Below are 17,630 nucleotides of genomic sequence, written 5' to 3'. Positions count from 1 at the left end.
TCGGCGATGCACTGAAAGCATTTGGCAAATTATGAAATGGAAAAATACAACAAAGGAGGGCGTGAATAGACTTAGTCTCAGGAGATCCAATATGGCTATAAAAACTACAGCAATTGCTCTCAGTTTTCAGAGGCTTAATGCCTGCATCTGAGTTTAAAAAACAAAACAAAAAAGCTCTAATCTAATCTGGCATATATTTGTACATTTCTATACTGATTTGAAATAATTGGGATTACCATATAGCTCTTTATAAACATCTCCATACTCACCATAATCTGGTTTGACATGAGATTAACACATCAAGTGCAGCAGTGCGCATCATGACTGATTGTTTGCTTAAGCTTTTGTCGTAAATAGCTATCGGGGCGGGGGATTTAAGGCTATAACTATGTCATTTTGACATAGTTCTTATTCTGGCATATAAATGAACAGTCGGAATAATGAGGAGTCATTTCCACGGAGCCCGTTAGATGGCACTGTGGAGACCCCGCGGTCCCACAGAAATAGTTGAATGGAATCCCAGTGTGATCTGGCACAGTGGTAGGAGGGGAGCGCAGCACAGAAGTCCTGGAGGAGGTTTGAGCCAAGAGCACTGTGCTGCCCGACTTTTCATCGACATTCGTCCGTCTGTCCGAGCCGCAAAGCAGAGCCAAACGTTCGCGGTGCGTAATTACGCACGGATACGACAGTTTCGCGGTGTTCTTGGCTGTGGAAACCCCGCGGACAAAGAAGGGCAGGCGGGCTGGAGTGCAACTGACTTGAGCGGAGAGGAGTACTGTTGGAGGGGAAACTGGAGGAATCTGGAGTCGGAAGTGATTTGTCTTTTTTTTTTCAGAAATGTAACTTACGTCCAGGGTTTTAGGAAAGGAAAAATCTTTTTGGCGAGAGGGAAATTAGGAGTGGATTTAACCTCCAAAATAACATCTAAATCCTCGGAGCATGGGGTAAGTTGTGGTTTTGTGTCTGAAATCTTTTCTCTTCAAGTGTTGATTTAAAAAAAGAAAAAAAGAAAAGCTGAATGTGAACTTTGTGACGAAGTAGTTTCGTTTCTGACGACGTGGGTTTTTGATTCCGTTGGACGGCATCTTGTACAAGCTTTTGGAGCAATTCTACCGTTAGTTCACACGTGACAGTCTGCTGTTTTCTTTGTTTACATCCCGGTAGCTGCTGAGCGAGAAAGGAGTCTTTAATTTGAAACGTAGATCCCAACTTATTTTGATCAAAACTCTTATTTTTTTGACCGCTGTGCCAACGAAGATAATCGCATTACATGTAACCGTCTGGCTGTCACGCTGGCGGTTTGTTTAAAAGTAATGGTAATTTTTTATGATGACGCACACGGAGGTCATTTAAATGCTCCAACTGCTGAGACTTCCTCTATTCTGTTCCTCCTCACTGAAGAGCGAGTCTGCAGGCTGATTCTGTTGCAGGGGATCCTGGGTGGCTTTTATTGGGATGCTGTTGGTGTCATGCTGCGCTCAATCTCATTAACTCTGTCAGTGTGTTTGCGTGTGTTCAATTATACGTGCAGGTCTCCAGCTAGGCTTCAGATACACCTGAACCCTCTTCCCACTACCAGAGTCCAAGCTGTTAGCTTCCAACCTCTGGGAGACTTATATGGCGCTTTAAGATGCTCCTTAAATGAATGCAAAGCACGAGAGCATCATCTTTTATCTTTAATGTGATTTCACTGATGCGCCACGATAAGCTGGCACCCGCAGGAGGATCCGATTTCACTGCATTATTGCATTATTGTGGTTTTACATTCTATTTATTTGCAGTCTAAACTACTTAATGTAATCGTTCTCAGTGCACAGTAATGCAACAGTGCCGATATTTACCCGTTTACTGCTCAGATTAGACCCCGTTTCCTAAAACGTGTGCTCCTATACAGCTAAAATGTGATCTAAAATACATTTCAAGAACATTTATTTTCTTGCCAGCAAAATATTTGGCTTGGAAATGCCTCAGGGTCGAGCTTGAAGAGGTGTCTGGAGAGAGGAGAGGGACTTTTGGGCATATCTGCTAAAAGTGCTGCCCTGTGACCCCGGATCCAGATAGTCAGAAGAAGATGGATGGAAAATATGTGATAATGGAAAAGACTAGAAATCTGCACTGTAAGACAACTGTCATCCAGGAAACTCAGATTTGAACAGTTTTTCATTGAGCTTAATATTTTCTTTTATTTATTTGGTTGGATCCAGGGCCAAAATTGAGTTGGTCAGGTTAACATTTATGTGGCGGGGCATAGTCCGAGGACGCACCTGAGCGGCACCTTTTCTTTTTTTGTTTACAATTACCATTAAAAAAATAAATAAAGTAAACTGGCCAACAACAAGTAGCTATACATACCTGAAATTCCAGTATGAATTGTAATATTTCACTTGTGTTAGTGCAGTGATTGGAGTACTTTTACAAAGTGATTGCAAACTGCTGTAAAGCACCCACGCATTCAATTCTTAGGTTTGAAGGTTCGAGGTTTCAAAGTCATGGAAATATTTGTGGTTTCAGGGCTTTGAAACCACAAATGTTTCTTTTGCTGTCGTGTTTTCCATGTGTGAGATGGAGAGGGTGCACTGGAATGTGTTACTGTCAATAAAAGTCAGATTAGGAACTAAATACCCAACCCCAGTCAGCGTGGCATTGTGCCACAGTGTCAACGCTAAAAGCTTAAAGTAGACTGTATCCACTCTGTTGATGCCAGCGGGGAAATGGTCCTCTGACAGTAACAAACAAGCAAACATCTGCTCCGATGGCCTGTGTTTGATGCATTTTCACTGTCAGAGCTTAAGCCAGGCATCAACTCTGCTTCATCCCTCTGAGCAGCAGAGAGGCAGCAGGATTCAGTCACCTGGGCCAAATGGCAAAAAAGGAGAAAAAAAGCTAGATTTAGTCACTGGGCCACCGTGTACTCTCAAACAGGAGTCTGCAGAACTCATAATATCCAGAGACGGCCTGCAGCTCTTCTGCACACTTGACAGATGGAGCAGAGTCTTGATTAAGAGTCGCTTCAGGTCCATAAACCAAATGAATTTTCACACAGGTGCTTTCAAGCCGTGCTGCTTGTCTTGGAGTTCTTGTTCTTATCCTCTGACATGGGTAGCCTGGAAATGGATGGAGATGCAGTCTTGATATAATGAACACCTTCTAGCTTGAGGTAACAGGCTGCAGATTTAGACAGGGTGAAGTTTATGACCAGTTTCTATTAATTCAACATCAATGCTCGGCAACAGCAATACATTAAAAATGGTTCAGAAAATCTGCATTTTCGGGCAGCATTTGGAGGAGCCTAATGAATGGGTTTATTGTGTGTTAATGACACAAGAACTATGTATAAGTACTATTTTTAAATGGAGCTGTGGTCTTAAGTGTAAGTCTTTTTCATGTGTGTTTTTAAGCAGGTCTAACCTAAATGAAATTCTTTGTTTTTACCACAAACAAATTTCCCACGTGTGGGACTAATAAAGGTTATCTTATCTTATTTATGATCCTTGAAGTGTTTTGTGCAGGATATGATCATGTTCTCTTGGTACTGTTGATAAGTACAACAACCTCCCCAGTTCCAAATAATTGTAACACTTTTACTCTTCCATGGAAAATGTTAGCTCATTTTGAATTTATTGGCAGCAAAACATCTCATAAACGTTGGATCGGGGCAACAAAATGCTGAAAAAGTAAGTGTTACTGAAAGGAAACAACATTTTGCCATAATGACATTTGGCAACAGGTCTGCATTTAATGAAAAAATATGAAGACTTTTAAATGTCTCCTCATTTACAGTACATAATATAATTCAAAAATATTCAGTGTCTGGAGAAATCGCTGTGCACAAGGGACTAGGCTGAAAATCAATACAGGGCGCCTATGATCTTCTGTCCCTCATACAGCATTGCATTAAAAACAGATATGATTCTTTCATGGAAATCGCTGCATGGGTTCAGCAACACTTCCAGAAATCACTGTCTGCATGCACAAATGCAAGTTAAAGGTCTATGATGCAAAGAAGAGGCATATGTCAACATAATCCAGAAATGCTGCCATTTTCTCTGGGCAAAGCTCACTAAAAATGGATAGAGGAAAACTGGGAAAATGTTCTGTGGTCAGACAAATCAAAATTTTAAATTCTTCTGGGAAAACATGGACACTGTTCTGGATTTAAGAGGAGAAGGACTATCCGGCTTGTTATCAACACTCATCACTACATCAGTGCCTACGGAATTGGCAGCATGTGCATCTGGAAAGGCATCAAATAATGCTGAAAAGTGTACATGCAATATAATGCTCCCATCCACATGTCTTTCTCAAGGAAGGCCTTGCATATTTCATTAAGACAATACTAAACGACACACTGCATCTATTACAGCATTGCTTTATAGTAGAAGTCTGAGCTGCCTGCAGTAGAGACCAAATTTCACCAACTGAGAACAATTAGAGCATCTTGAAACCAAAAATACAAGAAAGAAGACACTTTGAGAAGTCCTGTATCAGACAAGAATGGGACAACATTCCTCCTCAGTTCCTAGACATTTACAGACTGTTGTTAAAAGAAGAGGGCATGCTACACAGTGGTAAACATGGCCCTGTCCCAACTTATTGACGTGTCGCTGCCATCAAATTCAAAATGAGCTAATATTTTTCCTGAAATAGTAAAATGTCTGTTGTGAATAAAACATGGGTTTATGAGATCTGCGGATCACGGTATTCTGCTTTCACTGACATTTTACACAATGTCCCAACCTCTTGATGTGGACCCCCTGAAGCAGTGGCTGGTAAGATCAGCAGGTTTTATGCTTCACCTTATAACTTGAACTATCTCCTTCTTGTTCTGCTGCAGAGGAGTGGTCTGCCAGCTGTAAAATGTACCCGCTACACCGAGAGAGGTACAAACACACCGCTGTCTCTGTGTTGTTGCTCTGTCTGATAGGGATGGGTGATACCTCCTACCAATTAATGCTGAGCTTTAGGTCACTGTGTGTACCTTTCACTCAGCAGAAGCTGCTTAATTACAAACGCCTGGGGTATTCAAAGCGTATAAGTTTGGTATCTATTAATATTATTTGGTTTAAAAAAAAAGTGTAAAAAGTAGCTCAGTATGAATATAGGGACGCTTGTAAAATTTAAAGTAGGGCAGCTATTAATGGAAATGTCACCATTACATCATGAAATTGTGAATTTTTACAGTTAGGTTTTTTTTTTTTGATTCTCCAAAATAAGACATCAGGTATTAATACATTGGGGATCAATTCTCCCATCCCTGCTTCATTAAATATTTATTTGCCTTTGAACAAAATCCACCCTCATCTCATCCTCCCCATCGTGTTAATCCTCTGCTCGGTATCTGTGGAAACTGTAACAAGCTGTAAGATGTGATTCGCAGAGTGGAGGTTTCATGCTTGTCGTGATGTGCAAATGTTGTCAGCATGTTGTGCTGCCCTCGCTGTCATCACCTGGTGTCCCTTTTATCACGCTGTCGTCCTGTCACACACTTTGTCGCGGCTCAGCTGTTCCCTGCGCTGCTGGATTGTCTTGCAAGTGCATCGTGTTGTACGAGCTCTTGGCATGTTTTGCATGTTAAGCCTCGGTGTTTAAAATAACTACAAATGTTAAAAAAATGTTGTGGTGTAAAAATATACTGTGGATATTCTTGACTCAAGTTAAACTCATTGTTTTTTTGCTCTGTTTTTTGGGTGGGGGGGGGTTGTGTGAAACACTTTCTTTGAGCAATTTAGCGCTTGTAGCTTAAAACATGGAGTTTCACATTTAAGATAAGATAAGATAACCTTTATTAGTCCCTCGTGTGGGAAATTTGTTTTTACTGAAATATTTTTCAGCATTCCTCATTCACAGAAACCTGTTGTTGGTTGGCTGAACACAACTCTGCCCACTCAGTGAACACAGTCAGTATAAAAGGCCTCAGGCACATGAAAGCTTCACTGACAAATAATGGACTCTTAAAAGAAACAAAAGTTGAGTCCTCTCTTCTCTTCTAGGCCTTGACAATCAGTTGTATGTTTAAATCATAAAAATAATGAGGTGCTGGTGTCAGCTTCATCATTTTTTTCTTTTTAACTGTTAGTTGAGTAAAGCAAACTCTGATTTTTTTTTTTAGCTTGTGGGATTTTATTGTTTTAGTGTTTTGTGAAATTGAAAAAGCAGTTAGATGCAGCAGGTCTGGATTTAGCTAGCTCATGAAGACAATTTCAATACATGTATCATGCTTCTTTATCCTTTTATACAGAAATGTGGAGCCATCTACATTTGTTGTTTAAGGTGGCGATAACTGCTGTAATTAATGTAAGATGGATATAGCCAGCGTACATGAATATATAGTTTGATGAGGATGGAGCTGATCAGCTAGCTACAGTGGGGCAAAAAAGTATTTAGTCAGCCACCGATTGTGCAAGTTCCCCCACTTAAAATGATGACAGAGGTCAGTAATTTGCACCAGAGGTACACTTCAACTGTGAGAGACAGAATGTGAAAAAAACATCCATGAATTCACATGGTAGGATTTGTAAAGAATTTATTCGTAAATTAGGGTGGAAAATAAGTATTTGGTCACCTCAAACAAGGAAAATCTCTGGCTCTCACAGACCTGTAACGTCTTCTGTAAGAAGCTTTTCTGTCCCCCACTCGTTACCTGTATGAATGGCACCTGTTTGAACTCATCATCTGTATAAAAGACACCTGTCCACAGCCTCAAACAGTCAGACTCCAAACTCCGCCATGGCCAAGACCAAAGAGCTTTCGAAGGACACCAGGAAAAGTATTGTAGACCTGCACCAGACTGGGAAGAGTGAATCTACAATAGGCAAGCAGCTTGGTGTGAAAAAATCAACTGTGGGAGCAATCATCAGAAAATGGAAGACATACAAGACCACTGATAATCTCCCTCGATCTGGGGCTCCACGCAAGATCTCATCCCGTGGGGTCAAAATGATCATGAGAACGGTGAGCAAAGATCCCAGAACCACACGGGGGGACCTGGTGAATGACCTGCAGAGAGCTGGGACCAAAGTAACAAAGGTCACCATCAGTAACACACTACAACGGCAGGGAATCAAATCCCGCAGTGCCAGACGTGTTCCGCTGCTGAAGCCAGTGCATGTCCAGGCCTGTCTGAAGTTTGCCAGAGAGCACATGGATGATACAGCAGAGGATTGGGAGAATGTCATGTGGTCAGATGAAACCAAAGTAGAACTTTTTGGTATAAACTCAACTCGTCGTGTTTGGAGGAAGAAGAATACTGAGTTGCATCCCAAGAACACCATACCTACTGTGAAGCATGGGGGTGGAAACATCATGCTATGGGGCTGTTTTTCTGCCAAGGGGACAGGACGACTGATCCGTGTTAAGGACAGAATGAATGGGGCCATGTATTGTGAGATTTTGAGCCAAAACCTCCTTCCATCAGTGAGAACTTTGAAGATGAAACGAGGCTGGGTCTTCCAACATGACAATGATCCAAAACACACCACCCGGGCAACAAAGGAGTGGCTCCGTAAGAAGCATTTGAAAGTCCTGGAGTGGCCTAGCCAGTCTCCAGACCTCAACCCCATAGAAAATCTGTGGCGGGAGTTGAAAGTCCGTGTTGCTCGGCGACAGCCCCAAAACATCACTGCTCTCGAGAAGATCTGCATGGAGGAATGGGCCAAAATACCAGCTACTGTGTGTGCAAACCTGGTAAAGACCTATAGTAAACGTTTGACCTCTGTTATTGCCAACAAAGGTTATGTTACAAAGTATTGAGTTGTATTTTTGTTATTGACCAAATACTTATTTTCCACCCTGATTTACGAATAAATTCTTTACAAATCCTACCATGTGGATTCATGGATTTTTTTTTCACATTCTGTCTCTCACAGTTGAAGTGTACCTCTGGTGCAAATTACTGACCTCTGTCATCATTTTAAGTGGGGGAACTTGCACAATCGGTGGCTGGCTAAATACTTTTTTGCCCCACTAGGTCAATGCTAGCTAACTAGCTGGATTAGGAATGTGCATCCTTTTATTCACTGCAATGACATTTGTGATGCTAGATGTGCCAAGTGAAAAACAGGCTTCCAAGAAAACAGCCACTGGCTGGAAAAACTAAACAGTAGACTCTTTGGAGAAGGAGTGGCCAGTTAATTTCTCAAAATTCCGCATAAGAAGGAGTTTTTTTTTTGTTTTTTTTTGTTCAAACACTGAATGAGTAAAGGATTGAGAAACCGAGGTAACTTCATGGTCATACAATAGTGATTTGTCAATCATAAGGGAGCCTCAGCCTGAGCCCAGCTAAAACACACCAACGTTTTATTGCCTATTTTAATTTTGGAAAAGCAGTTGTGAAGATCCTAATCACAATTCGGTGCACACCAAAACATTCACACCAAGACCCCTTTGGAAGAGATGGTTTTGGTCTGGGTCCAAGAGAACTACAAAGCAGTTTCTTTAAGATGACTTCCATCAGCTACCAGAGCTATTTCTATTTCCATATCTGGCCAATAAGTGGACTGAATGTGACACATTTGTGGTTTGACCACAGTTTTCTTAGTTTTCTCTGTGTGGACCAGAGGAAATGAACCTGTGAAGACTTGAAATTAGCCAATGAGAAAGCTTAGTGAGAATGCAGATTTAAGGTATTTCTGAATTTGCTTCACTTTCGAGACACCCTCCATGCTACATCCATCGTATATATACAGTCTGTGGAAATAAGTGCATCAAAGCTGTTTCCTGTAGGCAACTGAAACTAGCTGTTGTCTTGCTTCCTGTCGTTATGAGAAGCTAAGCTCCTGGCTATCAGTTTCTCATCTAAAAATTGAAGCTTTTACATAAATGCGCATTAGAGGATTGGAGTTTGTTGTTGTCTGAATTCATGGTTATACAGCACAGCATGTGGCAGAGTATGATTATGATTAATGATGATTAATTACTGTGGAGTCATAGGAAAGGATTAAGATATTTCAGACCAATATAAGCTCATTTACTGTTGAAATGTTTTGTAACGTCACAGAGCAGCCTCCATGTGCATCGTACAGGGTGTCTACACTTTGAACATGTTCAGTTTACCCTCAGTATAATGATAGTAAAGTGGATTATCTGTGTCCTCGCTCTGGTCAAGGACAAAACCAGCTGCTCTGTGGGGAGAATAACCTCTTAATTGCTGTTCTTGAGACATGCATAATTGAATTAATAACCAGTCATCTTGACTCACTTCTATTCATCTTACCTCATTTTGCTGTCTTGAAAGTACATAAAAGTGAAACGATGGGGGGAAAAAATCAGCTCTTTCTTTGTGTTTCTACCTGTCTTTCATGCCCTGAATACAGAAAACACTCTGGCTTTGTGTCACCTACACAAATCGTGACAACAGTCAGCCTCCTGCAAGAGGAGCTGACCTTCACATAAGTGCAGTGCTGCTGTTTAGCAGAGCTGGAGTTCACGTTAGGGCGTTTTTCCAGTTAAAGTGAAATCAGTGAACCGTGGAGCTGCTTGATGAGTTGTTCAACTTCTTCTAATAAAAGAAAATCTAAAGTGACAACCATAAACCTCCAAAGCTTTCCTTACTTTGTGCCAGAGTTGGAAATTTGGACAGATATGGGGACTTGTTTTGCAGCTACAATATGAGCTGGTGTTTCACTTAGCTGTGCTATTTTGGTATGTAGTTGTAGCGTGTCATGTTGCCCGACATGCCAGGCACTTTCGCTGGCTCAGGAAAGGTGGACGCGGGGCTACTGGCTCTCAGAGGTCGGAGGAAGCAGACCCTTTAAAGGAGAAGTACTGTCAGAAGAACAAAGAGAAGCAAAAACATTTTCCTGTTTTGGTAATCCCGACGCTCCCAGAGGGTGCAAAGCCACAGCAGGCTGCCTGTTGTTTGTTGTCTTAATTCACAGATGGTGAACAGTGATGCTCAGTTGATGTGCTCGTTTAGAGTGAATTTAACCCTTTTCAGATGGATGCAGAAATTAGGACAAATCCATGTTTGTGGGTCAAAACCTCACTCATCAGCAGCCACTAGCATCCCCCACCTCTCTGCTGTTTTAGGACCCCTAAAGCAGAAGCATTTGGAAACACTGCTGACCCATTTTCATTTTCTGCACAGCCTGAAACTGAAACTTTAAGATACTTCTGGATCGTGTCTGATCAGTCACTACTTATCCTTCCTTTATGCACCATGCTTCTACCCCATAACTTTTTTGTGGAAGGAAAAAAAGACATCTCTGGCTTGGCTAGCAGTATTGAATTTAAAATCAAATGCAGGTGTCGGTGACCTTGTGTTGTGATAATTGTGCAGGGAAATTCTGCATTCTTTCATGACAATCCTGCCTAAATGCACAGGAGGTACACTCGGTCTACTTGAATGGTGCATTTTCAGGCAGACGGACATGAATGGTATGAATGTGAAACACTCTTCTGGAAAGAGGTCGTTTGCATCAAGATTCTATTTTAAAATGAAAATGTATTCATGTGGACATGGCCTTAGACCATCTGCAGTCTTTGCAATCACATCTCCTGCTGTAGCAAAGCTGACAGCATTTTTTAAAATTCACACACAGTTTTTTTTTTCAGTCTTTTGAAATATTTTCTCTCCCACATGAATCAGGGTACATTTCCACAAATCGAAGGTCCATGCTCTAAAATCTGTAAAGCCACTTGAGCACATTTGGGATTTTTTTTTTTTCAATACTGGGCTTTATAAATGAAACTGACTTGATGTTGGGCACATGGTGCTCTAATACATCAGACTGGAGAAGGTGAAGCTGTCATCTAGCTGACTGATCTGTGGACGAACTCTGACAAACACAGGGTTTTTTTAGAATCCGGTTGTTCAGTCTGACGTCACTAGCCGTGTCTGGGCCTAAACTCCGCTGCAGGTCCATATATCAAACGAGCACTATGGCATTACTGAGAGTTGAAAAACTGTCTAAAGTCTTTCATCTTTAATAAAATGATCAGCGTTCTGCTCTACCAGCGTTCTGCTCTTATTTGTTTTTGTTTCTAATGTCTCTGTAAAGCACTTTGAATCACCTTGTTGTTGAATTGTGCTATACAAATAAACTTGCCTTGCCTTGCCTACCAGGTGTAACAATTGAGTTTAACATCCAGGCATCCATGAAAACGGAATTTATGACATTTAACGGAGTTAGAAGTTAGCTCGCTAGCTTCTATCTAAATACAATATAGCATGTCCTGACTGCGGGGCTTTGGAAACAAATTAAAACGTACAGCTCTGTTATCACTTCCAACATAAATGAAGACAGAAAACTAAACAGCAGTGACGTTTGTAGGGTTACTGAAGTTTGGCTAGCTGGTATATAATGATGTGCTACATGACCGCTAGCGACACAGCTATGTTAGCATAATATAAACAAGCTAACTTTTTTTCCACTCAATAAAAGTTAACGTGAGTGTTCTCGGTGGTCAGGAACAAATGTAATCGCATGGCAGGATGCTGTAAAAGGACCAAACTTCAGCCAGGAGAACAACTGAGATAATCCATCCACAATACGAGGTTAGTCATTCATATACTGCTGCACGGGCTGGGCTGTAGTTACATCCTAAGGTTTTAAAAACTGAGCTTAAATAAATAATTAGCGGTAATAAAAGCCGAGGGAGGTCAACAGTGATCACTGACTGTTTTAGGAGCTTTTTGAGATTAAATAGAAGAAAATACATAACATTAAACATGTTAACAACACAAAAGCCATATTAAACACAGACTACTTTAGGCCCGGAAGTAGGATTCGTCACGTCATCACTTAACAACCGGATAGGTAAAGTAGACTTGACTATAAAACTGGGTTCATTTATATTCTGATTATAGGAAAACTACTCTCACAGGACACTGTTAGGTACACATGTTGAATGGCTCATTAATTCAACTGTCTATCCAGCCAGTCACATGGTAGCAACTCGGTGCATAAATGCACATAGACCTGCTGAAGTTCAAACCAAACAAAAGGATGATGATTTAAGTGACTTTGAATGTGACATATTTGTTTTTTCCAGACAGGCATGTCTGAGTATTTCAGATGTGCTGGGATTTTCCCACACCAGATTTTAGAGGATGGTCTGAAAAAGGGTAGAAATATCAAAGGAGTGTTAGGAATGTAACTGTAACCACTGTAACAAAATGTATCAAACCTCTGCAGCAGCAGAAGACCACGTCAGCTAAGGACAGGAAACTGAGGCTACAGTGCACATGGGCTCATCAAAAACACTTAAAAAAAGACTGGATAACATAAGACTAGAAAAACTTGAGTTTAGTTTGAGTTTTCTACTGTGGCAGATAATAGAGTCAGAGTTTGGTGTAAATAACATGAAATTATGGATCCATCCTGCCTTGCTTCAGTGGTTCAGGCTGGTGATGTTTTGGTGTGGCATCATTTAGCCATCACAGCCTACCAGAGTATCATTGCTGACCATGTTCATCGTTTTCTGACCACGCTGTATCCATCTTCTGATGGCTGCTTCCAGATCTCAATCCAATAGAGTGCCTTTGGGATTGCGTGGATAGATTCATATCATGAATGTGCAGCCAACAAACCTTCGACTCTGTGATGCTGTCATGTCAACATGGGGTAAAACCTTTGAGGAATATAATCTATATTACAAAAAATGCAGGCAATCTTCAAAGCAAAATGAGGTTCAACACCATGAATGTGTACCCATTGAAGTGGCCAATGAGTGTACACCGCTGTTAGGGAAAATGTTCTAAAACACTTCTTCAGCAAAGACTCAGAGAAGAGAAACACACAGAACTTCTTGCTAGCAAGGGCAGCCTCCAGACTGAGACTCGCGCTTAGAAACTGCCCCGGTCTTTATTTATACTTCAGTGTGTGTGTGCGCGCGCGTGCGTGTGTGCGCGCGTGTGTGTCCTGCTGATCAAAGGGTCATAAAAGGCACATCCTTGGTCAGGAAGAGGGTAGACCTCCCTCACCCTAGATAACATTGGTGAGGAAGTCAAGCAGTTAAAGCACTTAGACTAAAACAGACGTAACTACGTTAATCCTACCATAAAACAATAAAACCAGGTACAAGCTCTCTCGTTCTCCCAGGACGTGGGGGTGCATTCCTGAGGTGCACGCCAAGCCTGCAGCCTGCTAGAGATCACACACAATTAATTATATGCCTCTAAGTATACATGGTTGAATATTTCCTAATACAAATAACTACATGCAGTATTCTACCATATGCAAACTTATATCACTAAAAGATTATACTGACTACTAAATACAATTTTCCATTAACAACCGCATTCCAAATTATTATGCAAATTGTGTTTAAATTTCATAAAGATTAAATAAGTTGTTTTTCAATTAAACCCATGGATGGAATTGTGTCTCAGGACTCTTTGTATCACTGAAATCAATCTCAGACACCCAGGGGCGGAGCCTGGGGGTGGCTTACTGGGCTTAAGCCCGGGTTGTTTTGTCAGAAGCCCGGGGTCTTTTGGAGTGTAATTTTTTCATAGTTAGATGCCTGGCTGACAACTGTATAAAAGAAAAAGTACACACAATATTCGAAGCACATAGTGCACACTGTGGGAATTTACGACTGTGCGTGAATCCCCCCTGATATTGGTATGATCCGAGCTCAGGCACTAAGCGACTGAGCGAGGGGGCGGGGCAGCTGCCGCCTGTGAGTGCGCTGTTGGAGAAACGGAGCCAGCCATACTAAGGAGAGCTTAAGTCTGACCAGGTACCAAAGCAAATCATTCGTACTGTACAAATAATGTAAATATGACGGTGAATCACGAAAGATTGATATCAAACTGATCACTTGACCCATATTACGTTACTTGCTCTTCAAGTGAATCAACAAATGGCGAAATGAAAAGCCGAACAAATGCTATTTTTTTTTTTAGTCTTAGCTTACGTGTGTTTATTTCATATTTTCAGTTCTTACCCTCCCCGACTAAATCGGTTTCAGTTATGTACTGAAATATAAGAATGGACATTAGAGGCTTCTTTCAAAGAAAAAACTCAGGTAAATGTTATTTTATATATTATGCTTTGTATGTTGTTCAGTATATTTCTATGCAAAACAAGAGGGATTTCAGTACACAGCAGGATATTCACATTTGTAACCAGATATTTACATACACTTTAGGGATAAAACATAAAACATTTTTACTACAACATCAATTTAGAGTAAACTTTTGTTTTAGATAAATATTGAAATATATTTTGAATTAGTTAAATGTCAGAATAAAGAGAGACAGAGCTTTCTGTTTTTTATCACTTTCATCAAATTTAGGAGTACATGTACACTAAGTTTGTTGTTAATTAATAAGAAACTCCAGACGATTCCATTCTGAGCTGAAGAAGCTTCTGATAGGTTAGTAGAGTCCATATGAGTAAATTGGTGGCACAGCTGTGGATGCATATAAGGCAAAACACAGAGCCTGTTTCTTTGACATGGGAAAATCAAGAGATGTCAACCAAAACACCAGGAACAGAACTATGGAGCTCCATAAGTGTGGCTCAAGTTTGAATACAATTTGGTGCCATTTGCAATTAAGAAATACAGACAGTTTCTCTCTTTACTCTTAAAGTTAACAAATATGTTTTTTATATTTATCAATCTAAAAAAAATAAACATTTAGTCTGATTTGATGTTACAATTAAAAAAGTGTTTGTGTTTTTATCTGAAGAGTTTGTAAATATCTGTATATTTGATGATTGTCAGCACAAAGAGAGAGAGAGGAACAGAGAGGGAGAATGAGGACAGAACAGAGATGAACAAGAGCAGGTGAGACACACATGTTAGTCAAATGGTCGTTTGCCAAAAGTATCACCGTATCATAGGTACTCATGTATCTCGTACCTAGTGTTTCTTTTTAGGTTTGCTATTTTTCAAATTCTATATTTATTAAGTTATGCAGGCTTGTTTGCACAACAAGGCTAAATAATTATATAAACTTTTCTCAATCTAAATAGTGGACTTTGGTAGAATTAAAAAAATTAATGTAGTGCAGGTCTATGATGATTTTTAGTGCTATTATCATCTAGTTCTGATTCTGGTTCTGTCTTGGTTAAGTCCCAAGTAGTCCTGATTTTGAACTGTTGTAGTCCTGTTTTAATTCTGGATCAGTTCTGGGTCTGGTTGAATTGGGGTTTAGTCCTCGTGTCTTGATACAGCCCTGACCTTGTTCTGCCTTGCTGCTTAATTAAAATACTAGCTTAAGGTGTCCCGCACATGTGATATATATTTTTCCCTATATGAAGTCATTCTTTTTTGAACAAAACTCAAAACAGAGCCTATTATCTGTGCTGGGGGAGCAGCACAGCAAAGAAGGACTCATCCGGGCTGGAGAAACTGATCAGGAGGGCTAGCTCTGTGGTCGGCATGAAGCTGGACACTCTGGTGACAGTGGCAGAGAAAAGGACATTAAAGAAACTGATGGACATTATGGACAATGCCAGGCATCCTCTGCACACGGCCATTAACAACCAGAAGAGTCTGTTCAGTGACAGGTTGCTTCTCCCAAAGACAAGAACTAACAGACTTAAAAACTCCTTTGTCCCACACGCCATCAGACTGTTTAACTCCTCTCTGGAGGGGAGAGGGAGGGGAAACAGGAGGACAAAGGAGGGGGGAACAACTAAGCTGTAGTGCCTCTGCACCTCACTGTACAATACCTTGTGCAATACTTTTTGTAAATAGTCAACAGTGCAATAGACTCAATACTTGAAATGTGCAATTCACTTGTATTTTTATTTTGCATTCCTATTTATTCTATTTATCCCCTTCGTTCATTTTATTTATATTGTCTCTGTATTTATATATGTGTGTGTGTGTGTATGTATGTATGTATGTATGTATGTATGTATGTATGTATGTATGTATATATATATATATATATATATATATATATAATATTCTGCAACTCTGTAACTTCTGTCAGTGCTGTGCTTTTTTGGAAATCGAATTTCCCAGAGGAACCCACCCGAGGGATTAATAAAGTTCTATCTAATCTAATCTAATCTATTAATCTTTCAGTCATTTCTAACCCCCCCCCCCCCCCCCCCCAAAAAAAAAAAAAAAAATCCCACATGCATACTACCCTTTAGGGCTAAGCCCCGGGTGTTTCAAATGTCTGGCTCCGCCTCTGCAGACACCTATGATCAATATTTGCCAGGCGAGCCCGATTAAAGGGAAAAACTACTAAAGAAGGATGTTCCACATTATTAAGCAGACCACCATTTTCAAGCAATATGGGAAGGAAAAAGTATCTCTCCTGCTGAAAAGCGTGAAATAGTTTAATGCCTTGGACACGTAATGAAACCCTTAAATATTTCACGAAAATTTAAGCGTGATAACCATAATGTTAATTTGTGGCTGAGTCAGAGCACACATGGGTTTGTGCAGATAAAGGCACAATGATGAAGGTTTCTGCCAGACAAATACATCAGCAAACAAAGCAGCAAACAAATATTTGAAGCTGCTGGTGCCTCTGGAGCCCTGCGAACAACAAGGTGTAGGATCCTCCAGAGACTTGCAGTTGTGCATAAACCTTCTATTCGGCCACCCCTAACCAATGCTCACAAGAAGAAACGGCTGCAGTGGGCCCAGAACGACATGAAGGCTAATTTTCAAACAGTCTTGGTCAATGATGAGTGCAGTGCAACCCTGGATGGTCCAGATGGATGCAGTGGTGGATAGTTGGTGGACGGCCACCATGTCCCAACAAGGCTGCGTCGTCAGCAAGGAGGTGGTGGAGTCATGTTTTGAGCCGGAATCATGGGGAGAAAGCTGGTCGGCCCCTTTAGGGTCCCTGAAGGTGTGAAAATGACCTCTGCAAAGTATGTGTAGTTTCTGACCAACCACTTTCTTCCATGGTAGAAAGAGAACTGTGCCTTCTGCAACACAACCATCTTCATGCAAGACAATGCATCATCTCATGCTACAAGGAACACCTCTACATCATTGGCTGCTATCGGCATAAAAGAAGAGGAACTCATGGTGTGGTCCCCATTCTTCCCTGACTTAAATCCTATTGGGAACCTTTGGAGCATCCTCAAGCAAAAAACTATGAGGGTGGGAGGCAGTTCACATCCAAACAACAGCTCTGGGAGGCTATTCTGACATCCTGCAAAGACATTCAAGTAGAAACTTTCCAAAAGCTTACAAGTTCCATGGATGCAAGAATTGTAAAACTGCTATCAAATAAGGGCTCCTATGTTAATATGTAACTTGAACTGTTAAGATGTTTTTGATTGAAATAGCTTTTGATTTCAGTGAAATTGATCTACAGGGTGGGCCATTTATATGGATACACCGTAATAAAATGGGAATGGTTGGTGATATTAAAGTCCTGTTTGTGGCACATTAGTATATGTGAGGGGGCAAACTCCTCAAGATGGGTGGTGACCATGGTGGCCATTTGGAAGTTGGCCATCTTGGATACAACTTTTGTTTTTTCAATAGGAAGAGGGCCATGTGACACATCAGACTTATTGGTAATGTCACAAGAAAAACAATGGTGTGCTTGGTTTCAACGTAACTTTATTCTTTCATGAGTTATTTACAAGTTTCTGACCACGTATAAAATGTGTTCAATGTGCTGCCCATTGTGTTGAATTGTCAATGCAACCCTCTTCTCCCACTGTTCACACACTGATAGCAACACCGCAGGAGAAATG

At 40.8% G+C, this 17,630-nt stretch overlaps 1 protein-coding gene and 1 long non-coding RNA gene across 2 annotated transcripts in view; both read left to right on the top strand.

The window, feature by feature from the left end:
• Window positions 1-509: 509 nt before the first annotated feature.
• Window positions 510-17,630, top strand: part of homer3b (homer scaffold protein 3b) — a 56,408-nt gene continuing 39,287 nt past the window's right edge. Inside the window, exon 1 of the mRNA XM_085383214.1 lies at window positions 510-944. Within this exon, the coding sequence (XP_085239340.1) occupies window positions 940-944 (5 nt within the window). The 5' untranslated portion in view covers window positions 510-939. The remainder of the gene's footprint in view (window positions 945-17,630) is intronic.
• Window positions 9,198-15,655, top strand: LOC146653083 (uncharacterized). Its single transcript, XR_014907697.1, has 3 exons — window positions 9,198-13,971; window positions 14,674-14,736; window positions 15,243-15,655. It is a non-coding gene; the product is annotated as an uncharacterized LOC146653083 (long non-coding RNA).

Source organism: Rhamphochromis longiceps, linkage group LG15, assembly GCF_057381845.1.
Source record: "Rhamphochromis longiceps isolate RC_006_pf linkage group LG15, R_longiceps_female_GT1.1, whole genome shotgun sequence".
Taxonomy (NCBI): Eukaryota; Metazoa; Chordata; class Actinopteri; order Cichliformes; family Cichlidae; genus Rhamphochromis; species Rhamphochromis longiceps.
This window is presented reverse-complemented; position numbering and strand designations above follow the sequence as displayed.